At 37.5% G+C, this 17,715-nt stretch overlaps 1 protein-coding gene across 6 annotated transcripts in view; it reads left to right on the top strand.

The window, feature by feature from the left end:
* Positions 1-17,715, top strand: part of AUTS2 (activator of transcription and developmental regulator AUTS2) — a 1,109,507-nt gene that overhangs the window by 508,502 nt on the left and 583,290 nt on the right. For all 6 annotated transcript variants that reach the window (XM_027042413.2, XM_027042410.2, XM_053213848.1 and 3 more), the window contains one exon: positions 52-87. In XM_027042413.2, coding sequence (XP_026898214.1) covers positions 52-87 — 36 coding nt within the window. The remainder of the gene's footprint in view (positions 1-51; positions 88-17,715) is intronic.

Below are 17,715 nucleotides of genomic sequence, written 5' to 3'. Positions count from 1 at the left end.
GTGTTAAAAACCATTGCTGATTTTCCACTTTGTCTTTATGCTTTATTGCAGAGTTCAGCTCCTTCCAGCTTGGGAACAGGCTACTTCGTAAGTTTATCTCAACTTGCACATGTGTGCCTTGCGTTGGCATTGATTTACTTCTATAATGTTCGCTCATTAGGATGTGAAAAAAAAAAAACCTAAGAAGTCCCCTCTCAGTCCTAAAGAGCAGACTGACAGCCATCCTTTTAGTAGGATTATTTTATTTTTAAAAGACATAACCTGTCGGGCCTCGTAGATCATGAGTCAGTCTGAGATGTGGGTCTCGTAGCCAGCACATTTCCTTCTCACCTGGCAGTGTAAAGGAGACCTGATTGGCTCATGCCACCTTTCCTACATAAATGGTTTTTTTTTTTTTTAGTGACAAGCGCCATGTCATGTGGAGGATGGAATTCAGATTATGCACTGAGGTTTTTATTCACTTTTAAGATCTCTCTCTTTTTTTTCTTTAAAAGATTTTTATGTTTAAGTAGTCTCCACACCCTACAGGGGCCTCCAGTCTACAACCCTGAGATCAAGAGTTGGACGTTCCCCCAACTCGGCCAGCCAGGTGCCCCCACTTGTAAGATCTCTTAAATAACTTTCCCACATATGTAGGGAATTGCCTTCTTTAAAAAATTATTTTGGTGAGAGGTGGTGGTTTAATGGATGTTTTCCCTTACAGTCTGAGTACGTGGCCTTTAGATTTCCTTTCAGCAATCATGGAACTCCTCATTTTAGCAAATATAAGTGTATTATGTTATTTCTAGACATTTCTTTGTCCTTTGGGAGGGGTGGGATGGTGTCCTACCTCAGGGATTATCTCATAGATAATTCTCTCATAGAGAAATTGTCACTTCATTTCTTTTATTTATAGCAAAATTACCCTTTTTGGATTCAATAATCTTTTTCAAGATATAAGTAAACAAGAGTTACAAATAGGCATTATTTACACAACAGGAAAACATGCCAGTGTGGAGGGTCTTTTTTTTTTTTTTTTTTGGTGGTATTTAAAGGAATCATTTCTGAATGATGAGCATTGTTACTCTGCCTGCTCAGCATTTTCTGAGAAAATAATGAAATAATGAAAATAAAACAAAGTGGAAAATAAATTACTGATTCAGTTTAGTTGCCTTTAAATTCCTTTCCCCTAAAATGCTAATTATGCTGGTTTTCTTCTGCCCACACATTTCTCTTGATAACATTAAATATATGAAAACCAGCATCATTTCATTGAATGATAAGTCTTTTCCAAGCTTGGCAGAAGTAGCATTTTCTAAATGTTGATTTTTTTATCTTAATCTATGATAATGAGAAAAAGGAGAAGGATAAAGATTTTTTGGTACCTGTTTAATACAGTCAGCACGCTTTTGCTTGCTCCATATTGTGACTGAATATTCATGCTTCCAGAAACAAGCAGGATGCTGAAGCAGTCGAAATAACAGAAGTAGCCCATCTGCCATGCCTTCACGCCAGGCTGGATGTGGGTTGAGATGCTGGAAGTAAAATCTGGAGACTGCCAGTGTCTCTTCTCTGTCCAAAAGCTAAATTATCCCTCTTGGCTTTCTTCAGTAGAGCAAGGCCAAAACCACTAACTTAGCCCTTGATCACTTTGAGACTGAACGTTCCTGGTATTTTTTTCTGTTGTCAGTATGATCACCCTAAAAGAAGAAAGTCATCTCTAGAAACAACAAGAAGTTTATTACGCTTTTTGTCACTTATTTTTCTCATTTCAGGAGTGTTTATTTTTTATTCCTTAATAATACACACTTATGAGAAGAGTCTGCAGTTATGAATCTAAAATGATTTTTACATTCACGCTCTGTTGGATGAGTATAAAAGTTTGTCTTTTGGTGAAATTGCTCTTAGTATTGCTTTGCTTACATAAAAAAATCTGTAGTATTATTAGCTTACATGGAAAAGATACGTCCCAGATGCATGTTCAGCTCTCAACTATGACAAAAATGCTCTACTTAGAATGTGTTTCCAATAATGGGATTATTGTGTTATCAAAGTGCAAAATCCATTGATACTACTGCCAAGTTCTCATCAAAAAGTGTCTTCTGTTTCACCTTTCATTCCAACGATAGCAAATATAATACTTGATTTCAGGTGCCAACATCAGCATTGGTGAGTTTTATGCTTCTAGGTGGAAATAGTATATGCACAACTTATAGTAGTTTTGCGTTAACATGTTCTTTGCACTGTGCTTTATGATCTGTGATTTCATATTAGCCTTTACTTATGTCTGTAATGAAGGCTCAACATCAGGTAAGTGAGATGTCGACTCTATCCTTAATTCTTTTCAGCATCTCTTTGAAGTGTGGACGGAGGCAAATCACCTGCAGAGTCACAGAGCTATTAATGCTATTGAACCATAATGTGAACTCTGGTATAAGAAAACTGAAGGCACTCACCTATTGGGTTTAACAACCTGGAACTCTTTTTTTAAATACTCTCCCATGCCCCAGCATTAGTCTAACTTCAGGATTTTCTTTCATTTAGATTTTATGCTCTCATAGAGCTTTTAGTGAACTAAGGTAAAATGCTGATCATTGTGTGTGCTAATCAAATGAATCCCCACTGGAGTACACGCACACACACACACAGGCATATGCGTGTGCCAGCCCACACCCCGTGTCCATAGCCAGTATATTCTGCCTTCCTTCAGTTCTTTTCATTTATCAGTAGTGATAAGTTAAAACATTTAAAGAAGAACCCTTTGTTTTCTTTTTAGTCATATTTGTTTATATCTCTTTGGTTTTGTGTTCCAAAGATGTCTGCTTAGGTCTGTTACTTTTCCAATTCATTTATAAGCTGAAGATTTGAGAAATGAGAACAGCAGCTAAAATCAGTATTTACATAAGCATATTGCAAAGGATTCTTAAAGTAGACAAAATAAAGAAGGATTGGAACAAACTTTTCACATTTTTGGGAGCTTTTGAATAATGTGGGTGTTATACACACAGAGAGACACGCATATATATTCATTGCATACTCAAGCCCAGCTCATGTTCTAAATATAAATGGAAGTATAGACTGGTTGGAATCTATTTGCTTTTTTTTTTAATTTTTTTTTTTTTGGCAAGAGTACCAAAACTTGTTGGAGTGTGTAGGGTTTTTCTTTCTTTCTTTTTTTTTTTTTTTTAAACCTTAATGCAGTGAACACGTTTTCATTTTAATTTAAATGTTTTGGGCTATATTCTCTTCTTATACTTGTATTTGAAGTGTTATTGTGCATAGTGGATAATTAAGAACTTAGAGACAGAATGATCTGAAGACTACTTGTGTGACCTTGGGCAGGTTATTTGATGTTTGAGAGTCTGCACCCACCTAATAGAGTTGTGAATTCTAAATGAGACAAGGTGTTTCATGCACACAGAACAGCTCTCATTAATAGCCAGCTATTCCCATTATAGTGTGTGATGGACAAAACTTGCTGTCATTAAGTGGCTGTGTGATGTTATGGTTGGTAGAGGATTACCACGAGAAATTAGTGATGCAAGAAGGAAATTTTGGAATTTGTAGCTGTAGGTCAGGAATACATGATTCTTGCTATATTCTTGTCCCTTTCTGAGGAGCATGTAACTGTGTGTTTGGTTAGCCATATACCACTTTACTACACGTGTGAACAAAAAACAAATATGGAGTTCATTGTCTATGATCCTCTATGATCACCATGATGTTGGAATGAGCCATTCTAGGCTGTCCATGTATTATGGTTGTTTAATTTGTCGCTTAAAGCCATTTGTTTATTTTCTTCCTCAGACCTGAGTCATTTAAAGACTGCAAACAGCTCTTGAATTTGGGCTGGAGGGTAGGAAAGATCTGTGCAATACGTTCAGGTGTTACGAGGTTGTGTCATGTATTTGCTGCTCTCTGACACCAAAAAGGAAAGTAGATACCCTAGTGTACCTGAGTGAAGTAAGTGAAGTCAGTAGAGTGACAAGACCAGTAAAAACATCTCCTGGTTGCCAGTGGTCTGATGTGTCATCACAGGAAGGTTCTGGACTCGTTCTTTACAAGCCCTGGACTCCATCTGCCAGTAGTTGGTAGCTACTGTTGGTGTAGGAGCTGACTGACTTGTCAGGCTGAACCTGACCCCTGGTGTAAAGGAAGCTTTCCTTTGTTCTGGTCATGTGTCCTGCCTGCTTCTCTGGACAACTTTCAGCCTTCTTCCAGGTGTGAATCTAAGTGTCTTAGGCCCATAGTCTCAAATAGCTTGGATCCCGCTTTTGTAAACTCCAGTCATCCAGAGATATTTTCATAATTGTTCCCAAATAGTAACTTTAATTCTCCTCAGTTGCCTCACATCTATCAATATACATACTTTAAGATTATCAAGGAAACCAAAACACTACTACCTAATGATTAAAACTACCACTTTATGTGATAAAGGGGAATTGTGTGGTGGTACATGTCTTAACATGGGATGTGTGCACTCCTGTGCAGTCTTACTACTTAAGAAATTGTGTTTGTAGTGTTGGTAACAGGCAATGGGTGCAAAATATTCACCTGTGGCTTTCCATCAGAGCTATAAGGTCATAAAAGGATTAAATTCTTTGCCATCTTCTAAGTTTTTGACTGCAGACCCTGAAATATCTCCTGTTTTTCTTCGAATAATGTGGGTGTTTTTTTGTTTTCTTTGTTTGTTTTTCAAGACTGGGCTTTTCTTTTAACAGACACTTCTGACTTTTTGTCTTTCACTAAGTACTTACTAAGCACCTTCTCCATCAAGCACTGTTCTAGGTGATAGGTTACAGATGTGAAAAATCAGTGGCCCCTCTCAAGGAATTTAGTCTTCCCTAAACCACCCAGTTCCTTTCCTTCCTCTGTGATGCTTTTAATATTTTTGATACTTCACATTTAAAGAAGTGGATTTAGGGGCGCCTGGGTGGTTCAATCAGTTGAGTGTCTGACTTCAGCTCAGGTCATGATCTCGCAGTCCATGAGTTTGAGCCCATGTCGGGCTCTGTGCTGACAGCTCAGAGCCTGGAGCCTGCTTCCGATTCTGTGTCTCCCTGTCCCCTCTGCCCCACCCCTGCTCACGCTGTGTCTCTCTTGTCTCTCAAAAATGAATAAAGTTATACAAAATTTTTTTAAAGTAAGTGCATTTAGGCTCTACAGAGAACCTGACATTCTTCCCCTTTATAATGTTTCTCTGGGTTTTAAGTTTACAAATGCACCTATATCCACCTGGTCTTGATTGCAACCCCATGCAGAGTCATCTTCCTCCCCACCTGCCAGTACTTGCTGGTATTGCTGGGAGAGAATTTTGTAATTCGAGTATTTAATCATAACCTGTCAAATGCTTAAAGATAAATGATGCTGAGTATTTTAACATGTCTCCCAAATAAGACTCTAATATTTATATTTATTAATAATTAACTCTGGGTAAATGCATTCTTGGCCATTATTTATTTACTGACAAGTTTCCATTATAATGGAAATTTCTTAAAAATCTCAGTTCCATCAGAGATCTCTAGTAGTTTTGGGTCATTTGGATTCATTGATAAAGATTGAGTTAGAAAACAGCACACCAGATGGAGAGTACAGTGCATTTTAATTGCCAAACATATATTAAATATCTTTTCTTTGTTCTTAAGGTAAATAAGATGTAAGTATTTATAAGGGTCAATTATGAATTATAGGAGGATTAAGTTGTGCAGAACTTAATGGATATTGAGATTCTCAACAGATAAAGAAAAAGGTGGAACAAAGTTTGAGGCAACAAAGGTAAGAGCACAGAGAATGGAATTCCACATTGTGTGGAATTGCTTTGACTGTATCATGTTTCTGGAAAAAGGCTGGACTTGGGTTGGTTAATTATAGGGAATGATTTATAGGTAGATATGGACTTGATGCTACTGATCTGTTAAAAATAAGAAAGATGTGAAGCCCAGAATTGATGACTGTGATGCTACTTTTATTTGGAATAGGAATCCAAGAAGGAGAAATTGGATTTTAGGAAGCTGGTGAGTTTGGAAGTTAGAGTAGGGAGTTAGAAGTTTTGGTGTGTATATATCTTCAATGGTAGCTTAGGGAGGTGGCCAAAGTAATGGGAAGAACAAAACATTGCCATGCAAATTGAAATCTGTGTTAAAACATGTGAGAATTTCAGTATGTCCTTAAAACTCAGCCTTATGCTTACCAGAAAATATCTTAGGGGGCACCTGGGTGGCTCAATCAGTCAAGCATCCGACTCTTGATTTCTGCTCAGGTCATGATCCCACGCTTTGTGAGATCAAGCCCTGCATCAGGCTAATTATAGGGAATATGGAACAAAGCCAGGGAAGGAGTTGGGTGATTTTGAAATGATCTATTTACTATGCAGAAACATTTGGGTAAATGAAATCAATTGCTTTTCCCAGTGGTAAAAAGTTACCATGATTTTGAACTATAACCTTTAAAATACCAGCCTGAGGAGCACCTGGGAGGCCCATTTGGTTAAGCATCCGACTCAATTTGGGCTCAGGTCATGATCTCATGGTTCATGGTTTTGAGCCCTACGTCAAGCTCCATGCGTATAGTGTGGAGCCTGCTTGGGATTCTTTGTCTTTCTGCCCCTCACCCGATCGTGTTCATTCGTTCTTTCTCTCTCGCTCGCTCGCTCTCTCTCTCTCGCTCGCTCTCTCTCTCTCTCAAAAATAAATAAACATTAAAAAATACTATCCTGGGGACGCCTGGGTGGCTCAGTTGGTTGAGTGTCTGACTTTAGCTCAAGTCACGATCTCACAGTCTGTGAGTTCGAGCCCCGCTTCAGGCTCTGTGCTGACAGCTCAGAGCCTGGAGCCTGCTTCTAATTCTGTGTTTCCCTCTCTCTCTGCTCCTCCCCTGCTTGCGATCTGTCTGTCTCTGTCTCCAAAATAAAAACATTAAAAAAAATTAAAAATAAATAAATACTATCCTGAACTATAATTTTCTGTTACGAAGTAACAAAATCCAAATCTACACTGAAGTAGGTGTTTTGATAAGACTAGAAACCACAGAATAAATCTTAGTTACCCTGAATGGTCGGTTTATATCTGGACTGAGTATCTCTGTTTGGACAGGCTCCTCTGCATAGTCACCAGTAAACCCTAATTTCAGGAGCCTTAGACTAAAAATATCATTGTATTTTCCATTTCTTCCTTCCTTCCTTCCTCCTTTCCTTTCCTTTCCTTTCCTTTCCTTTCCTTTCCTTTCCTTTCCTTTCCTTTCCTTTCCTTTCCTTTTTTTCTGTTTTTGATGGGGTATGATTACTCTTCATTTTGGGCACAGGATCAGTGAGCCGTGAGCAGCATACCCCAACGATGTGAACGTTACAGGTTCAATTCTGGTTTGTAGACATTTCATCCTTTGCAGGATCTGCACAGTGAGAGGCCTCTTCCAGCTCACCCTGAGGAAATTGTCTTCTAGCTCCACAGTTTTAGTTTCAACTTTTTCATGCAGTACAAAGGAATTGAGAAATTTGGTGAACAGGGTACTTGGATGAGAAAGGATCAGATGGTATTTCTAGTTACAGCTCATCCGTCCACACTCTTGTCTTCTGAGCATTTCCATGAGGAGATAGGCCAGGTATTTTTAAACATCTGCTGTCCACAGGAGTCTTGTTGTTGGCTGTTGCAAACTCTGATTGAGGAGATAAGAACAAAGTGCAGGTGCTCCTGATGGATGTGGGGAAATAGCCCTGGGCCTGGTCTTCCTGTCCCCTCCAGCCCTCTCCAGACCCCTCAGATTCGGAAAATATAAATCATTTTGGAAAAAAAGAAGGTTTTACAAGTCACAGGACTAGTTAATTGCTTATTAAAGGGCCTTTGGTTCTGATATGCCAAGATCCATGATTCTGGCTACCTTACACCTAAATGTTTGCCATGTGGGGCCAGTGCTTGTGATCGGTTTTGCTGCCTCTCTTTGCTCTCCTTTGAACCATAGAAGGCAAGGCCATGGGCCCCTTAGTACCTAATGAACACTGCTTTTCAGTGTCAGCAGTGAAAGAAGTCCACATTGCAATTGAGTGGCCAAGTCTGCCTTTCTTGGAAATTAATAATGAATAATGTTTTATATTTGTGTTACTCAGGGTGTAGCCCATAGAAATATTGAGGCTTTACTCTCGTTCTCTTGCATGGCTAGTGTATCTTGTCAGCCACAGAGGTGATTATCAGCAAAGACTGTTTAGCAGTGTGTATCCACAATCCCAGAGGGTATGGACAGGCCACTGTCATGGAATTCAGAAAGTCACTTTATTTCCTCTTTCTTCCCTTCCCATTTCCTTCCCCTTCTCTTCCTTCTCCTTCTCCTTCTTCTCCTCCTCCTCCTCCTCCTCCTTCTCCTTCTCCTTTCCTTTTTTTTCCTTTTTCTAATGCTGGCTTCAAAGACGTTGTCCTATTCTTGTTGAAGATTTCCAGTTTATAGAAATGTGGAATTAGTTGGTATGAGCTATATATAAAATGAGCCATGGACAGTATGAAATACCAAGGTTTACTCTGACTACCCACACAACCTTTATTTTTGATAGATTTAACTGCCCTGGAGTTTTATGGGCTATCAATCAGAATCTCAGGTCAAAGGACTCATTCCTTTGCTTAACTCCTTTAAAAATATATTTTTCCTGAAATTGTAAATTAGATGCCTCCCTATCCATTGCGTAAGAAACTTACAGCTTTGTGAAACACCAGGAGTATCATTTGAAAAGAGGTTAAAAAACACAACTGGGGCTTGTTAAAGAGGAAAAGTGCTATTTTAACTCCCAGTGTCACATTTTCCTATAGTCAGCTCCAGCAGTAAACAAGAGTTATTGGAAGCTTAGATAGCTTGAGACACTTCACCTATCTCCTGATACTTGACTTCAGAAGCCAAACATTTAAAATGCATTTTGCTCGTGTAAAAATGTTTATCCATTTAAAATACAATGTCATTTTAACAAAAGCACCCTGGTGACAAGCTGTTTAGATATGGCACAGTTAATAAACTGTCAGGTCCTATACACATATATGTGAAAGGACCAGCACAGTTACCCAAGGCTTGGCATTATAAATCACTGTTAACAAACCTTAATTTGCTTGCTAGGCTAATGAATGATCTCCAATTTTCCTGTAGTAATTAGCTTCACTAACAGTCATGTTTAAAGGGGCCTGCCTTATACTACACTTAATTTCTGCTCTGAAATCTTTGATGCCTGGTTTGCAGGATGGGGGAAAAAAAAAACCAGAATGGAAAAGAAAAGAAAAGAAAAAAGAAAAAACCTATCAGTCTCCATTGACAACTGTCTTGTAATAAATCCAGATTGTGGCTATTCTCAAGTAGAACCATTGCCAAAGGTGATGACTGTCTATTAGGGCTTATAAACTGTAATGTACTAGCAGATTTGCAATGGAGTGGTGAAGCCAGATAATTGCAGTGTTTCCTGTCTAAATGTGCTGCTGTGTGTAGTGGCCTCTGATTTTAAGGAGCCATTAAAAATGCAGCAAGGCGTAACAGCTGTGGTTCCTAGTATACTCCTAATATTTCATACATTCATCACATCTCGTAAAATCTTGCCCAGACCAACAAATGACTATGTGTACAGCTAGCCTGCCGCAGAAGCAAATTGAGGAGAGACTGAGTCATGCAGGTAGCATTACAGAGACCCACCAAGAACTCACCTAAGCCTACAGTGTACCATCATTCTCTTTTTTACTCCCAAGAATTCTGGTTCCATTTCAGTCCCTAGAGAGAACATTCACATTTTACCTTTTGCAAGAGGATCCTAACTGTAACCTACTTTTTCCTACCTTGGTGAGAAATAGGCCTGACTTTGCCAAGGGAAGGCAGGGCTGTGTCCTGTGCAGAGAAAGTCGTGGGAAGTTGGCATCTCAATTCTCAACCCAAAGGAGACAAGAAATTTGGTTCCTTCATAATTTATTTGAAATACATTTGAAAAATAACTTTGTAACACAACTAGCGATACGATACAAAAACCTGATTTCTCTGAACAAAAGGAGCATTAATACTAGAACATTCTAAGAAGCAAAGGAAACTACAGAAGCTAATATGTTTTTCTAGTCAGACATTAAGCAGGTAGGCATCATAACCAAATGGAAGTCTTAAGCTGCGTTTGGAAAGACGCATAATATAGTCACAAGTTATTTTCATCTGTTTGTAAATCGCCAGCTTTCAGTTCGGTCATTAAAATAGATCTGTTATTTTGGCTTTACCTTAATAGACTTAGAGTTATAGAACCTCTGAGTCATGGGGCGCCTGGGTGGCTCAGTCGGTTAAGCGCCCGACTTCGGCTCAGGTCATGATCTCACGGTCCGTGGGTTCGAGCCCCGCGTCGGGCTCTGTGCCGACAGCTCAGAGCCTGGGGCCTGTTTCAGATTCTGTGTCTCCCTCTTTCTCTGACCCTCCCCTATTCATGCTCTCTCTCTCTCTGTCTCAAAAATAAGTAAATGTTAAAAAAAATTAAAAAAAAAAAAGAACCTCTGAGTCAGAAGGGATGTCACATGTCACCTTGTCTGACTGCCAGTCTGAAACTTAACTCGCAAAACTAAGTATTGTTAGAACAATGACCTCTGTCATCCTAGAAACTGCCCCTTTAGTTGGCGTAGCTGAAGATCATGCCACTTTTCTTGCCCCCTACACCTCCCTGTTCTTTTGATTACAGTTAACTAACAGGTGTGTCTTTTCCATACGTGGAAGGATTACGCACAGACACATACATGCGTATATCGTTGAAGCTCATCTTGGTGAACGTAGTGTGCTAACCTGTGTCTGCCATCTGATACATCATTGCTTCTTCTTGGCACTGTGCTGGTGAACCCCGCCCATTGCCAGAAGTGTGATTTTTCTATCTTCATCCAGGTTGTTGACAACAAAGTATCAGCGCTGCTAGGTTTTCCTCATTGCTCTTTTTGCGATGTCTCTTCTTCATGGGATTTGATATGTGCTATCTGGCTTATTACAGCTTCTGGGTATTTATTTCCTTTGCTGATTTTTTTTTCTGAGCCTCAAAAATAAAACCAGACATTCTTCCTTTGTTTCGTTTATCCATACATACATTTGGGAAGGGCTTTGAGACAGTCTGTGGACATGCTTAGTATACTGTCTCTTTTTTCCTTTGTAGTCATCTTACCCAGTTAAAAAAAATTAACTGGACACTATCGAATGCACACCTTTGTTCTGCTGCAGAATTACAAAGTAATTGACTATTAAAATATACTTATCATAGATTCTGTTGTGATGTGGGTATTCATAGCCAAGCCTCTTCAAATTATTCTAAGATATGTGAACAAGCAGTATTATCTAAAATAGATAAAAGGACACACTATAAAAGAGGTGCAATTTGATACAGTATTCATGTCATAACAGATATATATGCATGAGTAATAGAAAAAGGAGATAAACGAAAAACTTGCTATTATTTATAATAGGTCTGTGTTATAATACAGTTGCATCCTAAATGTCGAGTTCTTGAATTGTGACACATATTTAAATTTTGAATGCAGAAGAGATAATAAGTTTATTTTTTAAATTATTGCAAATTCTAAAGTGGTTGGGTCATGAAATTACATTATTTTTTTTTTCATCTTCCAAATGAGGATCAGATCAAGGTGCTCTTCAAAGGGGTCTTTCAGTGTCAGCCCATCTGTGGATATGTTGGTAGCGATGCTGTCCAACTGATCAAGAGACCATGCACATTCCGGGACCATTTGTCTAAGTCATTTTGTGAGTGAAAACAAATGAGCGTTGGAAACGGTATCTTTTCCAAAGTCCTACAACTAGGGGAAGAATTCAAGTTGAGAATTGAACTTCATAACAGAAAACTGTCCTGCCAATAAGCCGAATACTTATTTCACATTGAGCAATAGGGAAATAGCATTGGCTTTTGTTTTTCTTTTTCTTAACCTTTAGGAACATAGGCCAAAGGGTAAGTTCTATCTCTGTCTTTGTTTTACCTCCCTAACTAGACATTAAAGCACATGGATCCTTCTCGTTTCACCAAAGCATAAAACTTTGGTCTTTCCCATCCGAAATAAAAGGTTATGTAAGTGTTTTGTTTAATATTCACACCTCATAATATGTATAGGCCAATTTAAATAAAGCCCCACTCTCCCATGCAAGGGAGTGGACTAGACTAGGCCACAACTTTCTGAAAACTCTTTCCTGGGAAGGCTTCAGTTTTATTTTTTGGTTTTTGTTTTTGTTGTGATGATGGTGGTGGTTTAATAAACCTCACTTTTTAGCACAAAGATTTACAGAAAAACTGAACTGAAAGTACAGAGTGTTGCTGTTACCTGTGGCTCACATATATCCGCCAATGACGTCCCGCACCGTGGGGTACATTTGTTATAATTGATGAACCTACACTGGTACATCATTATCACCCAAAGCCTATGGTTTACGTTAAGGTTCGCGCTTCGTGTTGCACACTTTTTAGGTTTTGACAAATGACATGCATCCACCATGATACTATCATACCAAGTAGTCTCACTGCCCTAAAAATCCTCCTTGTTCCACCTACTTACATTCCTCTCTTCCCATTAACCGCTGGCAACCAGTATCTCCACATTTCTACTGTCTCCATCGTTTGCCTTTTTCAGAATGCCATATAGTTGGAAATGATACAGTCTGTAGATTTTTCAGATTGGTCTCCTTCACTTAGTGACATGAATTTCAGGTTCCTCCAGGTCTTTTTATGGCCTGATATCTCTTTTTTTCCCTCAGTGCTTAATAATCATACATTGTTTGGATGTTCACAGTTCATATATCTGTTCAACTGCTAAAGGGCATCTGGTTGCTTTCAAAGTTTAGCTATTATAGATAAAGGTGCGATAACATCTGTCCTAGGTTTTGGTGTAGACATAAGCTTTCAACTCATTTGCATAAATACCAAGGAGCACAATTTCCAGATCTTATGGTTAACAGTATGCTTAGTTTTGGAGAAACTGCCAAACTGTCTTCCAAAGTGGCTGTACCACTTTGCATTCCCATTAGCAGTGAATGACATTTCCTTCGGCTCTTTTGTCCTTGCCAGCTTCGGCATTGTCAGTGTTTTGGAATTTTACACTGTAATAGATGTGTAGTAGTATCTGGCTGTTGTAACATGCAATTTTCTAATGACATAATGTTGCACATCTTTTGGTGTACTTCCTTGCCATGTGTATATCTTCTTTGGTGAGGTGTCCTGTTCAGGCCTCTTGCCTATCTGTTAATGAGGCTTGTCATGTTCTTTTCATTGAGTTTTCTGAGTTTTGTTACATAGTTTGCATAACAGGCTATTGTCAGTTATGTCTTCTCCAAATATTTTCTCCCAGCCTGCGGTTTGTCTTCTCATTCTCCTGACATTATCTTTCACAGAACAGAAATTTTTCCTTTTAATGAAGTCAAGCTTATCAATTACTTAGTTCATGTGTTGTGCCTTAGGTGTTGTATCTAAAAAGTCGTTGCTGTGCCCAAGCTTAGATAGGTTTTCTCCTCTGTTATCTTTCAGGAATGTTATAGTTTTATATTTTGTATTTTTGTCTTTGATATTTTTGAGTCAATTTTTGTGTGGGGTGTCAGGTCTGGGTTTAGACTCTTTGTGTTTTTCTTTTTTTGTGTGTGAATGTCCAGTTGTCCCACCACCATTTGGCAAAAAGACTTGTCTTTGCTCCATTGTATTTCCTTTGCTCCTTTGTCAAAGATCAGTTGACTACATTTACATCTATTTCTGAGCTATTCTGTTGCAGTGGTCTGTTTGTCTCTTTTGTCACTAATACCATGGTGTCTCAGTTGCTGTAGATAAATAATAAGTGCATTAGTCGACATTTATTCTTAATAAGTCTAGAAGTTGAGTTATGTCAGTTCTTCAGCTTTGCTCTTCTAACATTGACTTAGCTATTCTAAGACCCAGAGGTCTTTTGTCACTCTCTATAAACTTTAGAATCAGTTTGTCGAGATGCATAAAATATCTTGCTGGGATTTTGATTGGAAGTCAATTGAATCTGTAGATCAAGCTGGGAAGAAATGACATCTGGACAATATTGAGTCATCTTATTCGTGAACATGGAATATCTCTCCATAAATTTAATTCTTCTTTGGTCCCCCTTATGAGAACTTTGTAATTTCCACACATAAATTTTGTACAGGTTATAAGTTATGTATAAGTTATACATCGTGTTAGATTCATAACTAAATATTTCATTTGGGGGGTGCTTATGTCAGTGATAATATCTTAATTACAAATACCAACTTGTTCATTGCTGGTATATAGGAAAGCAATTGATTTTTGTAATATTAACCTTGTATCTTGCAACCTTGCTCTAATCACTTATTAGTTCTAGGAATGTCTTTTGGATTTTTTACATTGGTGATCATATCATCTGAAAACAAAAACAGATGTATTTTTTCCTTCTCATGTGTATACCTGTTATTTCCTTTTCTTATCTTATAGCATTAGCTAGGACTTCCAGTATGATGTTGAAAAGGAATTCTGAGGGGAAACATCCTTGCCTTGCTATTAAGCTAACACCAGAAACCTTTGAGAATTTTATTATTAATTATGATATTAACTATAGATATTTTGTTGATATTCTTTTCAAGGTGAGGAAGATCCTTTTTATTCCTAGTTTGCTGAGAACTTTTATCATGAATTGGTATTGGATTTTGACAACAGCTTTTTTTCTGCATCTATTAATACAATCACATGATTTTTCTTCTTTAAGCCTTCTGATATAATAGATTACATTCATTGATATTCAAATGTTGAACCATCCTTGCTTTTCTGGCAGAAATACTACTTGGTAATGGTGTATCATTTTTTAAATACATTGTTAGATTTGATTTGCTAATACTTTATTGAGGATTTTTACGTATATGGTCCTGACAGATAATGGTCTATAGTTTTCTTTTCTTCTAATGTCCTTGTCCAGGTTTGATATTAAGGTAATGCAGGCCTCATGGAATGAGTCATGAAGTATTCTGTCTTCTTCTATATTCTGGAAGAGATTGTAGATAATTGCTGTAATTTCTTCCTTAAATATTTAGTAGAATTCACCAATAAACCCATCTGGGTCTGGTGTTCTTTGTTATGGAAAATTAATTGTTGATTCCATTTCTTTAATCAGGTCTATTCAGATTATCTATCTCTTCTTATGTCAGTTTTTCCATAGTGTATCTCTCATGGAATTGGTTCATTTCATCTAGGTTGTCATTTGTGGCATAGAATTCTTCATAACATTCCTTTATTATCCTTTTAATGCCTGTGGGGTATGTAGTGCTATCCTCTCTTTCAATTTCTGATATTAGTAACTTCTGTCTTCTCTTTTTTATCTTAGCCAGGGTAGAGGCTTATTGACTTTTAATTGATCTTTTCAAAGAACCAGCTTTTGGTATTATTGACTTTCTCCATTGATTTTGTTTTCAGTTTCATTGATTTCTATTCTAATTTTGATGATCTCTTTTCTTCTGCTTACTTAGAATTTAATTTACTCTAATTTATCTAGTTTCCTAAGGTGAGAGCATAGATTATTTGCTTTAGATCTATCTTCTTTTCTGATACATACTTTCAGTGCCATAGATTTTCCTTTCAGGGCTGTTTTTGCTATATTCCACATATTTGGATATATACTTTTACTGTTATTTAGTTCAAAATACTTTTATTTTTACTTAGCTCAAAATATTTAGTTCAAAAAATTTTCTCTTGGGATTTCTTCTTTGACCCATGTGTTATTTTAAGAGGTTATGTTTTCTGGAAGGTTTTTACTGTTCAAAACTGTCACTTTCAGGGCCCCCACCCCTTGCCAACCCAGAAGCACTGATTTGTAACACGCTGCTCAAGAGATTGGAGGAGTCAGCCCAACACATGTCTGTAGACCTTAGTTGTACGTGTATAGAATGTACTTTGAAAGCAGTCCCAGTTATAATTACTACCTGATTTAATTACAGGCATATTTGTGTTAGCGAGTTTTAATCTCGCTTCTCTTTTCTTGCTCGGGTATAGCTTGTCCAAGACTCATTCAGATTATTTATCTAAATCTGACCCTTTATTGTATTCGATCCTTTTCCTGCCACATAGTTTGTCATACTTGTGCAAAGACTTTTATTACTTTTGGTAGGATACTGTGTTATTGGGGAGAGCAGGAAGAAGACTGCATTGGTTCTTGCTAGAAGTTTTGTAGTGGGTTCAGTTATTCCTTTATTTGAGAACATTCCTGAATGAGTTTTATTTATACTGTTACTTTTTTGAAAATGGAATCTCTACTTTTAAACCTGCCGATTCCTATGTATATAAGATTTCTTTAAGCAACAGATAACCCTTTTAATGGTTTTATTCCTGATTCCATTCATCAAACTAATTTTATTGTTTTTCATCATTCAGCAATAGGCTCATTTTTGCTTCATTTACTCTTTTGAAGCAACGGAATCGTTTATGCATTTTTCCTTTTTCGTTTTCTGCTTTCCACCCCCCACTTCCATTTGGTCCTATAACATAAAATTGCAAAACGTGAGCCTGAATAATAAAGGAACACTTCGTTGATTGCTAAACATATATTATAGTGACTTTAAACTCATTTGGGTCATCGTGCTGCCAATTAGTTTGATTACAAGCATTTAAGCTGTCACACATAAAGCCTTCTGCTTCCTAGGGTTTCACTTTCAAATCATGAAAACTGAGTGCTCTGTATTCTCTATGTATGCAGCTCACTTTTAATATTTTGCCAAAAACCTACGTGTCATAAAGATCACCCACCGTTTCAGAGCCTATATCAGGACAGTGTGCAATTTTGGAGCAGTGGCACAATTTTATTTAAATATTTATTTTTAAAAATTTATTTAAAAATATAGCATTATGTTACACGTGTACATATGTGCAGGTGGGTGACTGTTAAAAGCACCTCTTTCTTTTCATTTTTGGACATAATCCACATTTGCAAATCATTAAAACTTTGGAATTTAAGTTATCATTTGGTGACTGACATTTGGTTTGTGAGTGGAAAACTTTCAAAGAATTAAAGCAAAGGAGAGGTACTAATGCAACACCCTCAATATAAGGAAATGTCCCAGGAGTGTTGGTAGATACAAAAAAAAAATTCTAGGATATTAAAGTTTTGTAGAGTTGAGGAGTTTGTTTAAAGACATTTTTAAAGCAAGGGTAAAACCATGACTCTTATACATTACAAGATAAGATGTACATGTTTTAAAGATTTTAGTTAATAAAGATGGAACTTGGCAGATACTATAACCAATTCAAAGAATCAAAAGAACAGACGCAATTGTAGACGAGAAATACTGAAATGAATGTGTAAATGGAAGCTCAGCTGACTTTGAGGAAGTCACTCGAGCCTCTACTTGGCAAGACAGAATTTGCTTGATTATGTACAATAATTATTTTGCATTGCTATCACATACCTACAACTTCACAGAGTTGGAAATTGGCTTCCATGGAATCAGAAACACATAGTGCTGAAGAGTACCTATAGACAATGCTTGTGTTCCCTTGAAGCAAAAATTTCCCCTATTTGATCAAAAATAGTCTCAAAGGAGGGTCTGTTTCATTAGATATGACCTGATTTTTTACATGGATATAGCAAGAATGTAGTTTACTACATAAGCCTTTTCAAGTTCACTTTCCTTGTAAGGTTTTATAAACATTTCATATTGAACTTTTAGAAGTCTCTGGTATTTACTGTCTTGAGCTGGAAAGCCAATCCCAAGAAACTCTGTCCACCACCTGCAGTACCTGTATCCAGGGGACCC

The sequence above is a fragment of the Acinonyx jubatus genome, chromosome E3 (genome assembly GCF_027475565.1).
Source record: "Acinonyx jubatus isolate Ajub_Pintada_27869175 chromosome E3, VMU_Ajub_asm_v1.0, whole genome shotgun sequence".
Classification (NCBI taxonomy): domain Eukaryota; kingdom Metazoa; phylum Chordata; class Mammalia; order Carnivora; family Felidae; genus Acinonyx; species Acinonyx jubatus.
The sequence above is the reverse complement of the archived record's forward strand: the minus strand, read 5'-3'. Positions and strand labels throughout refer to the sequence as shown.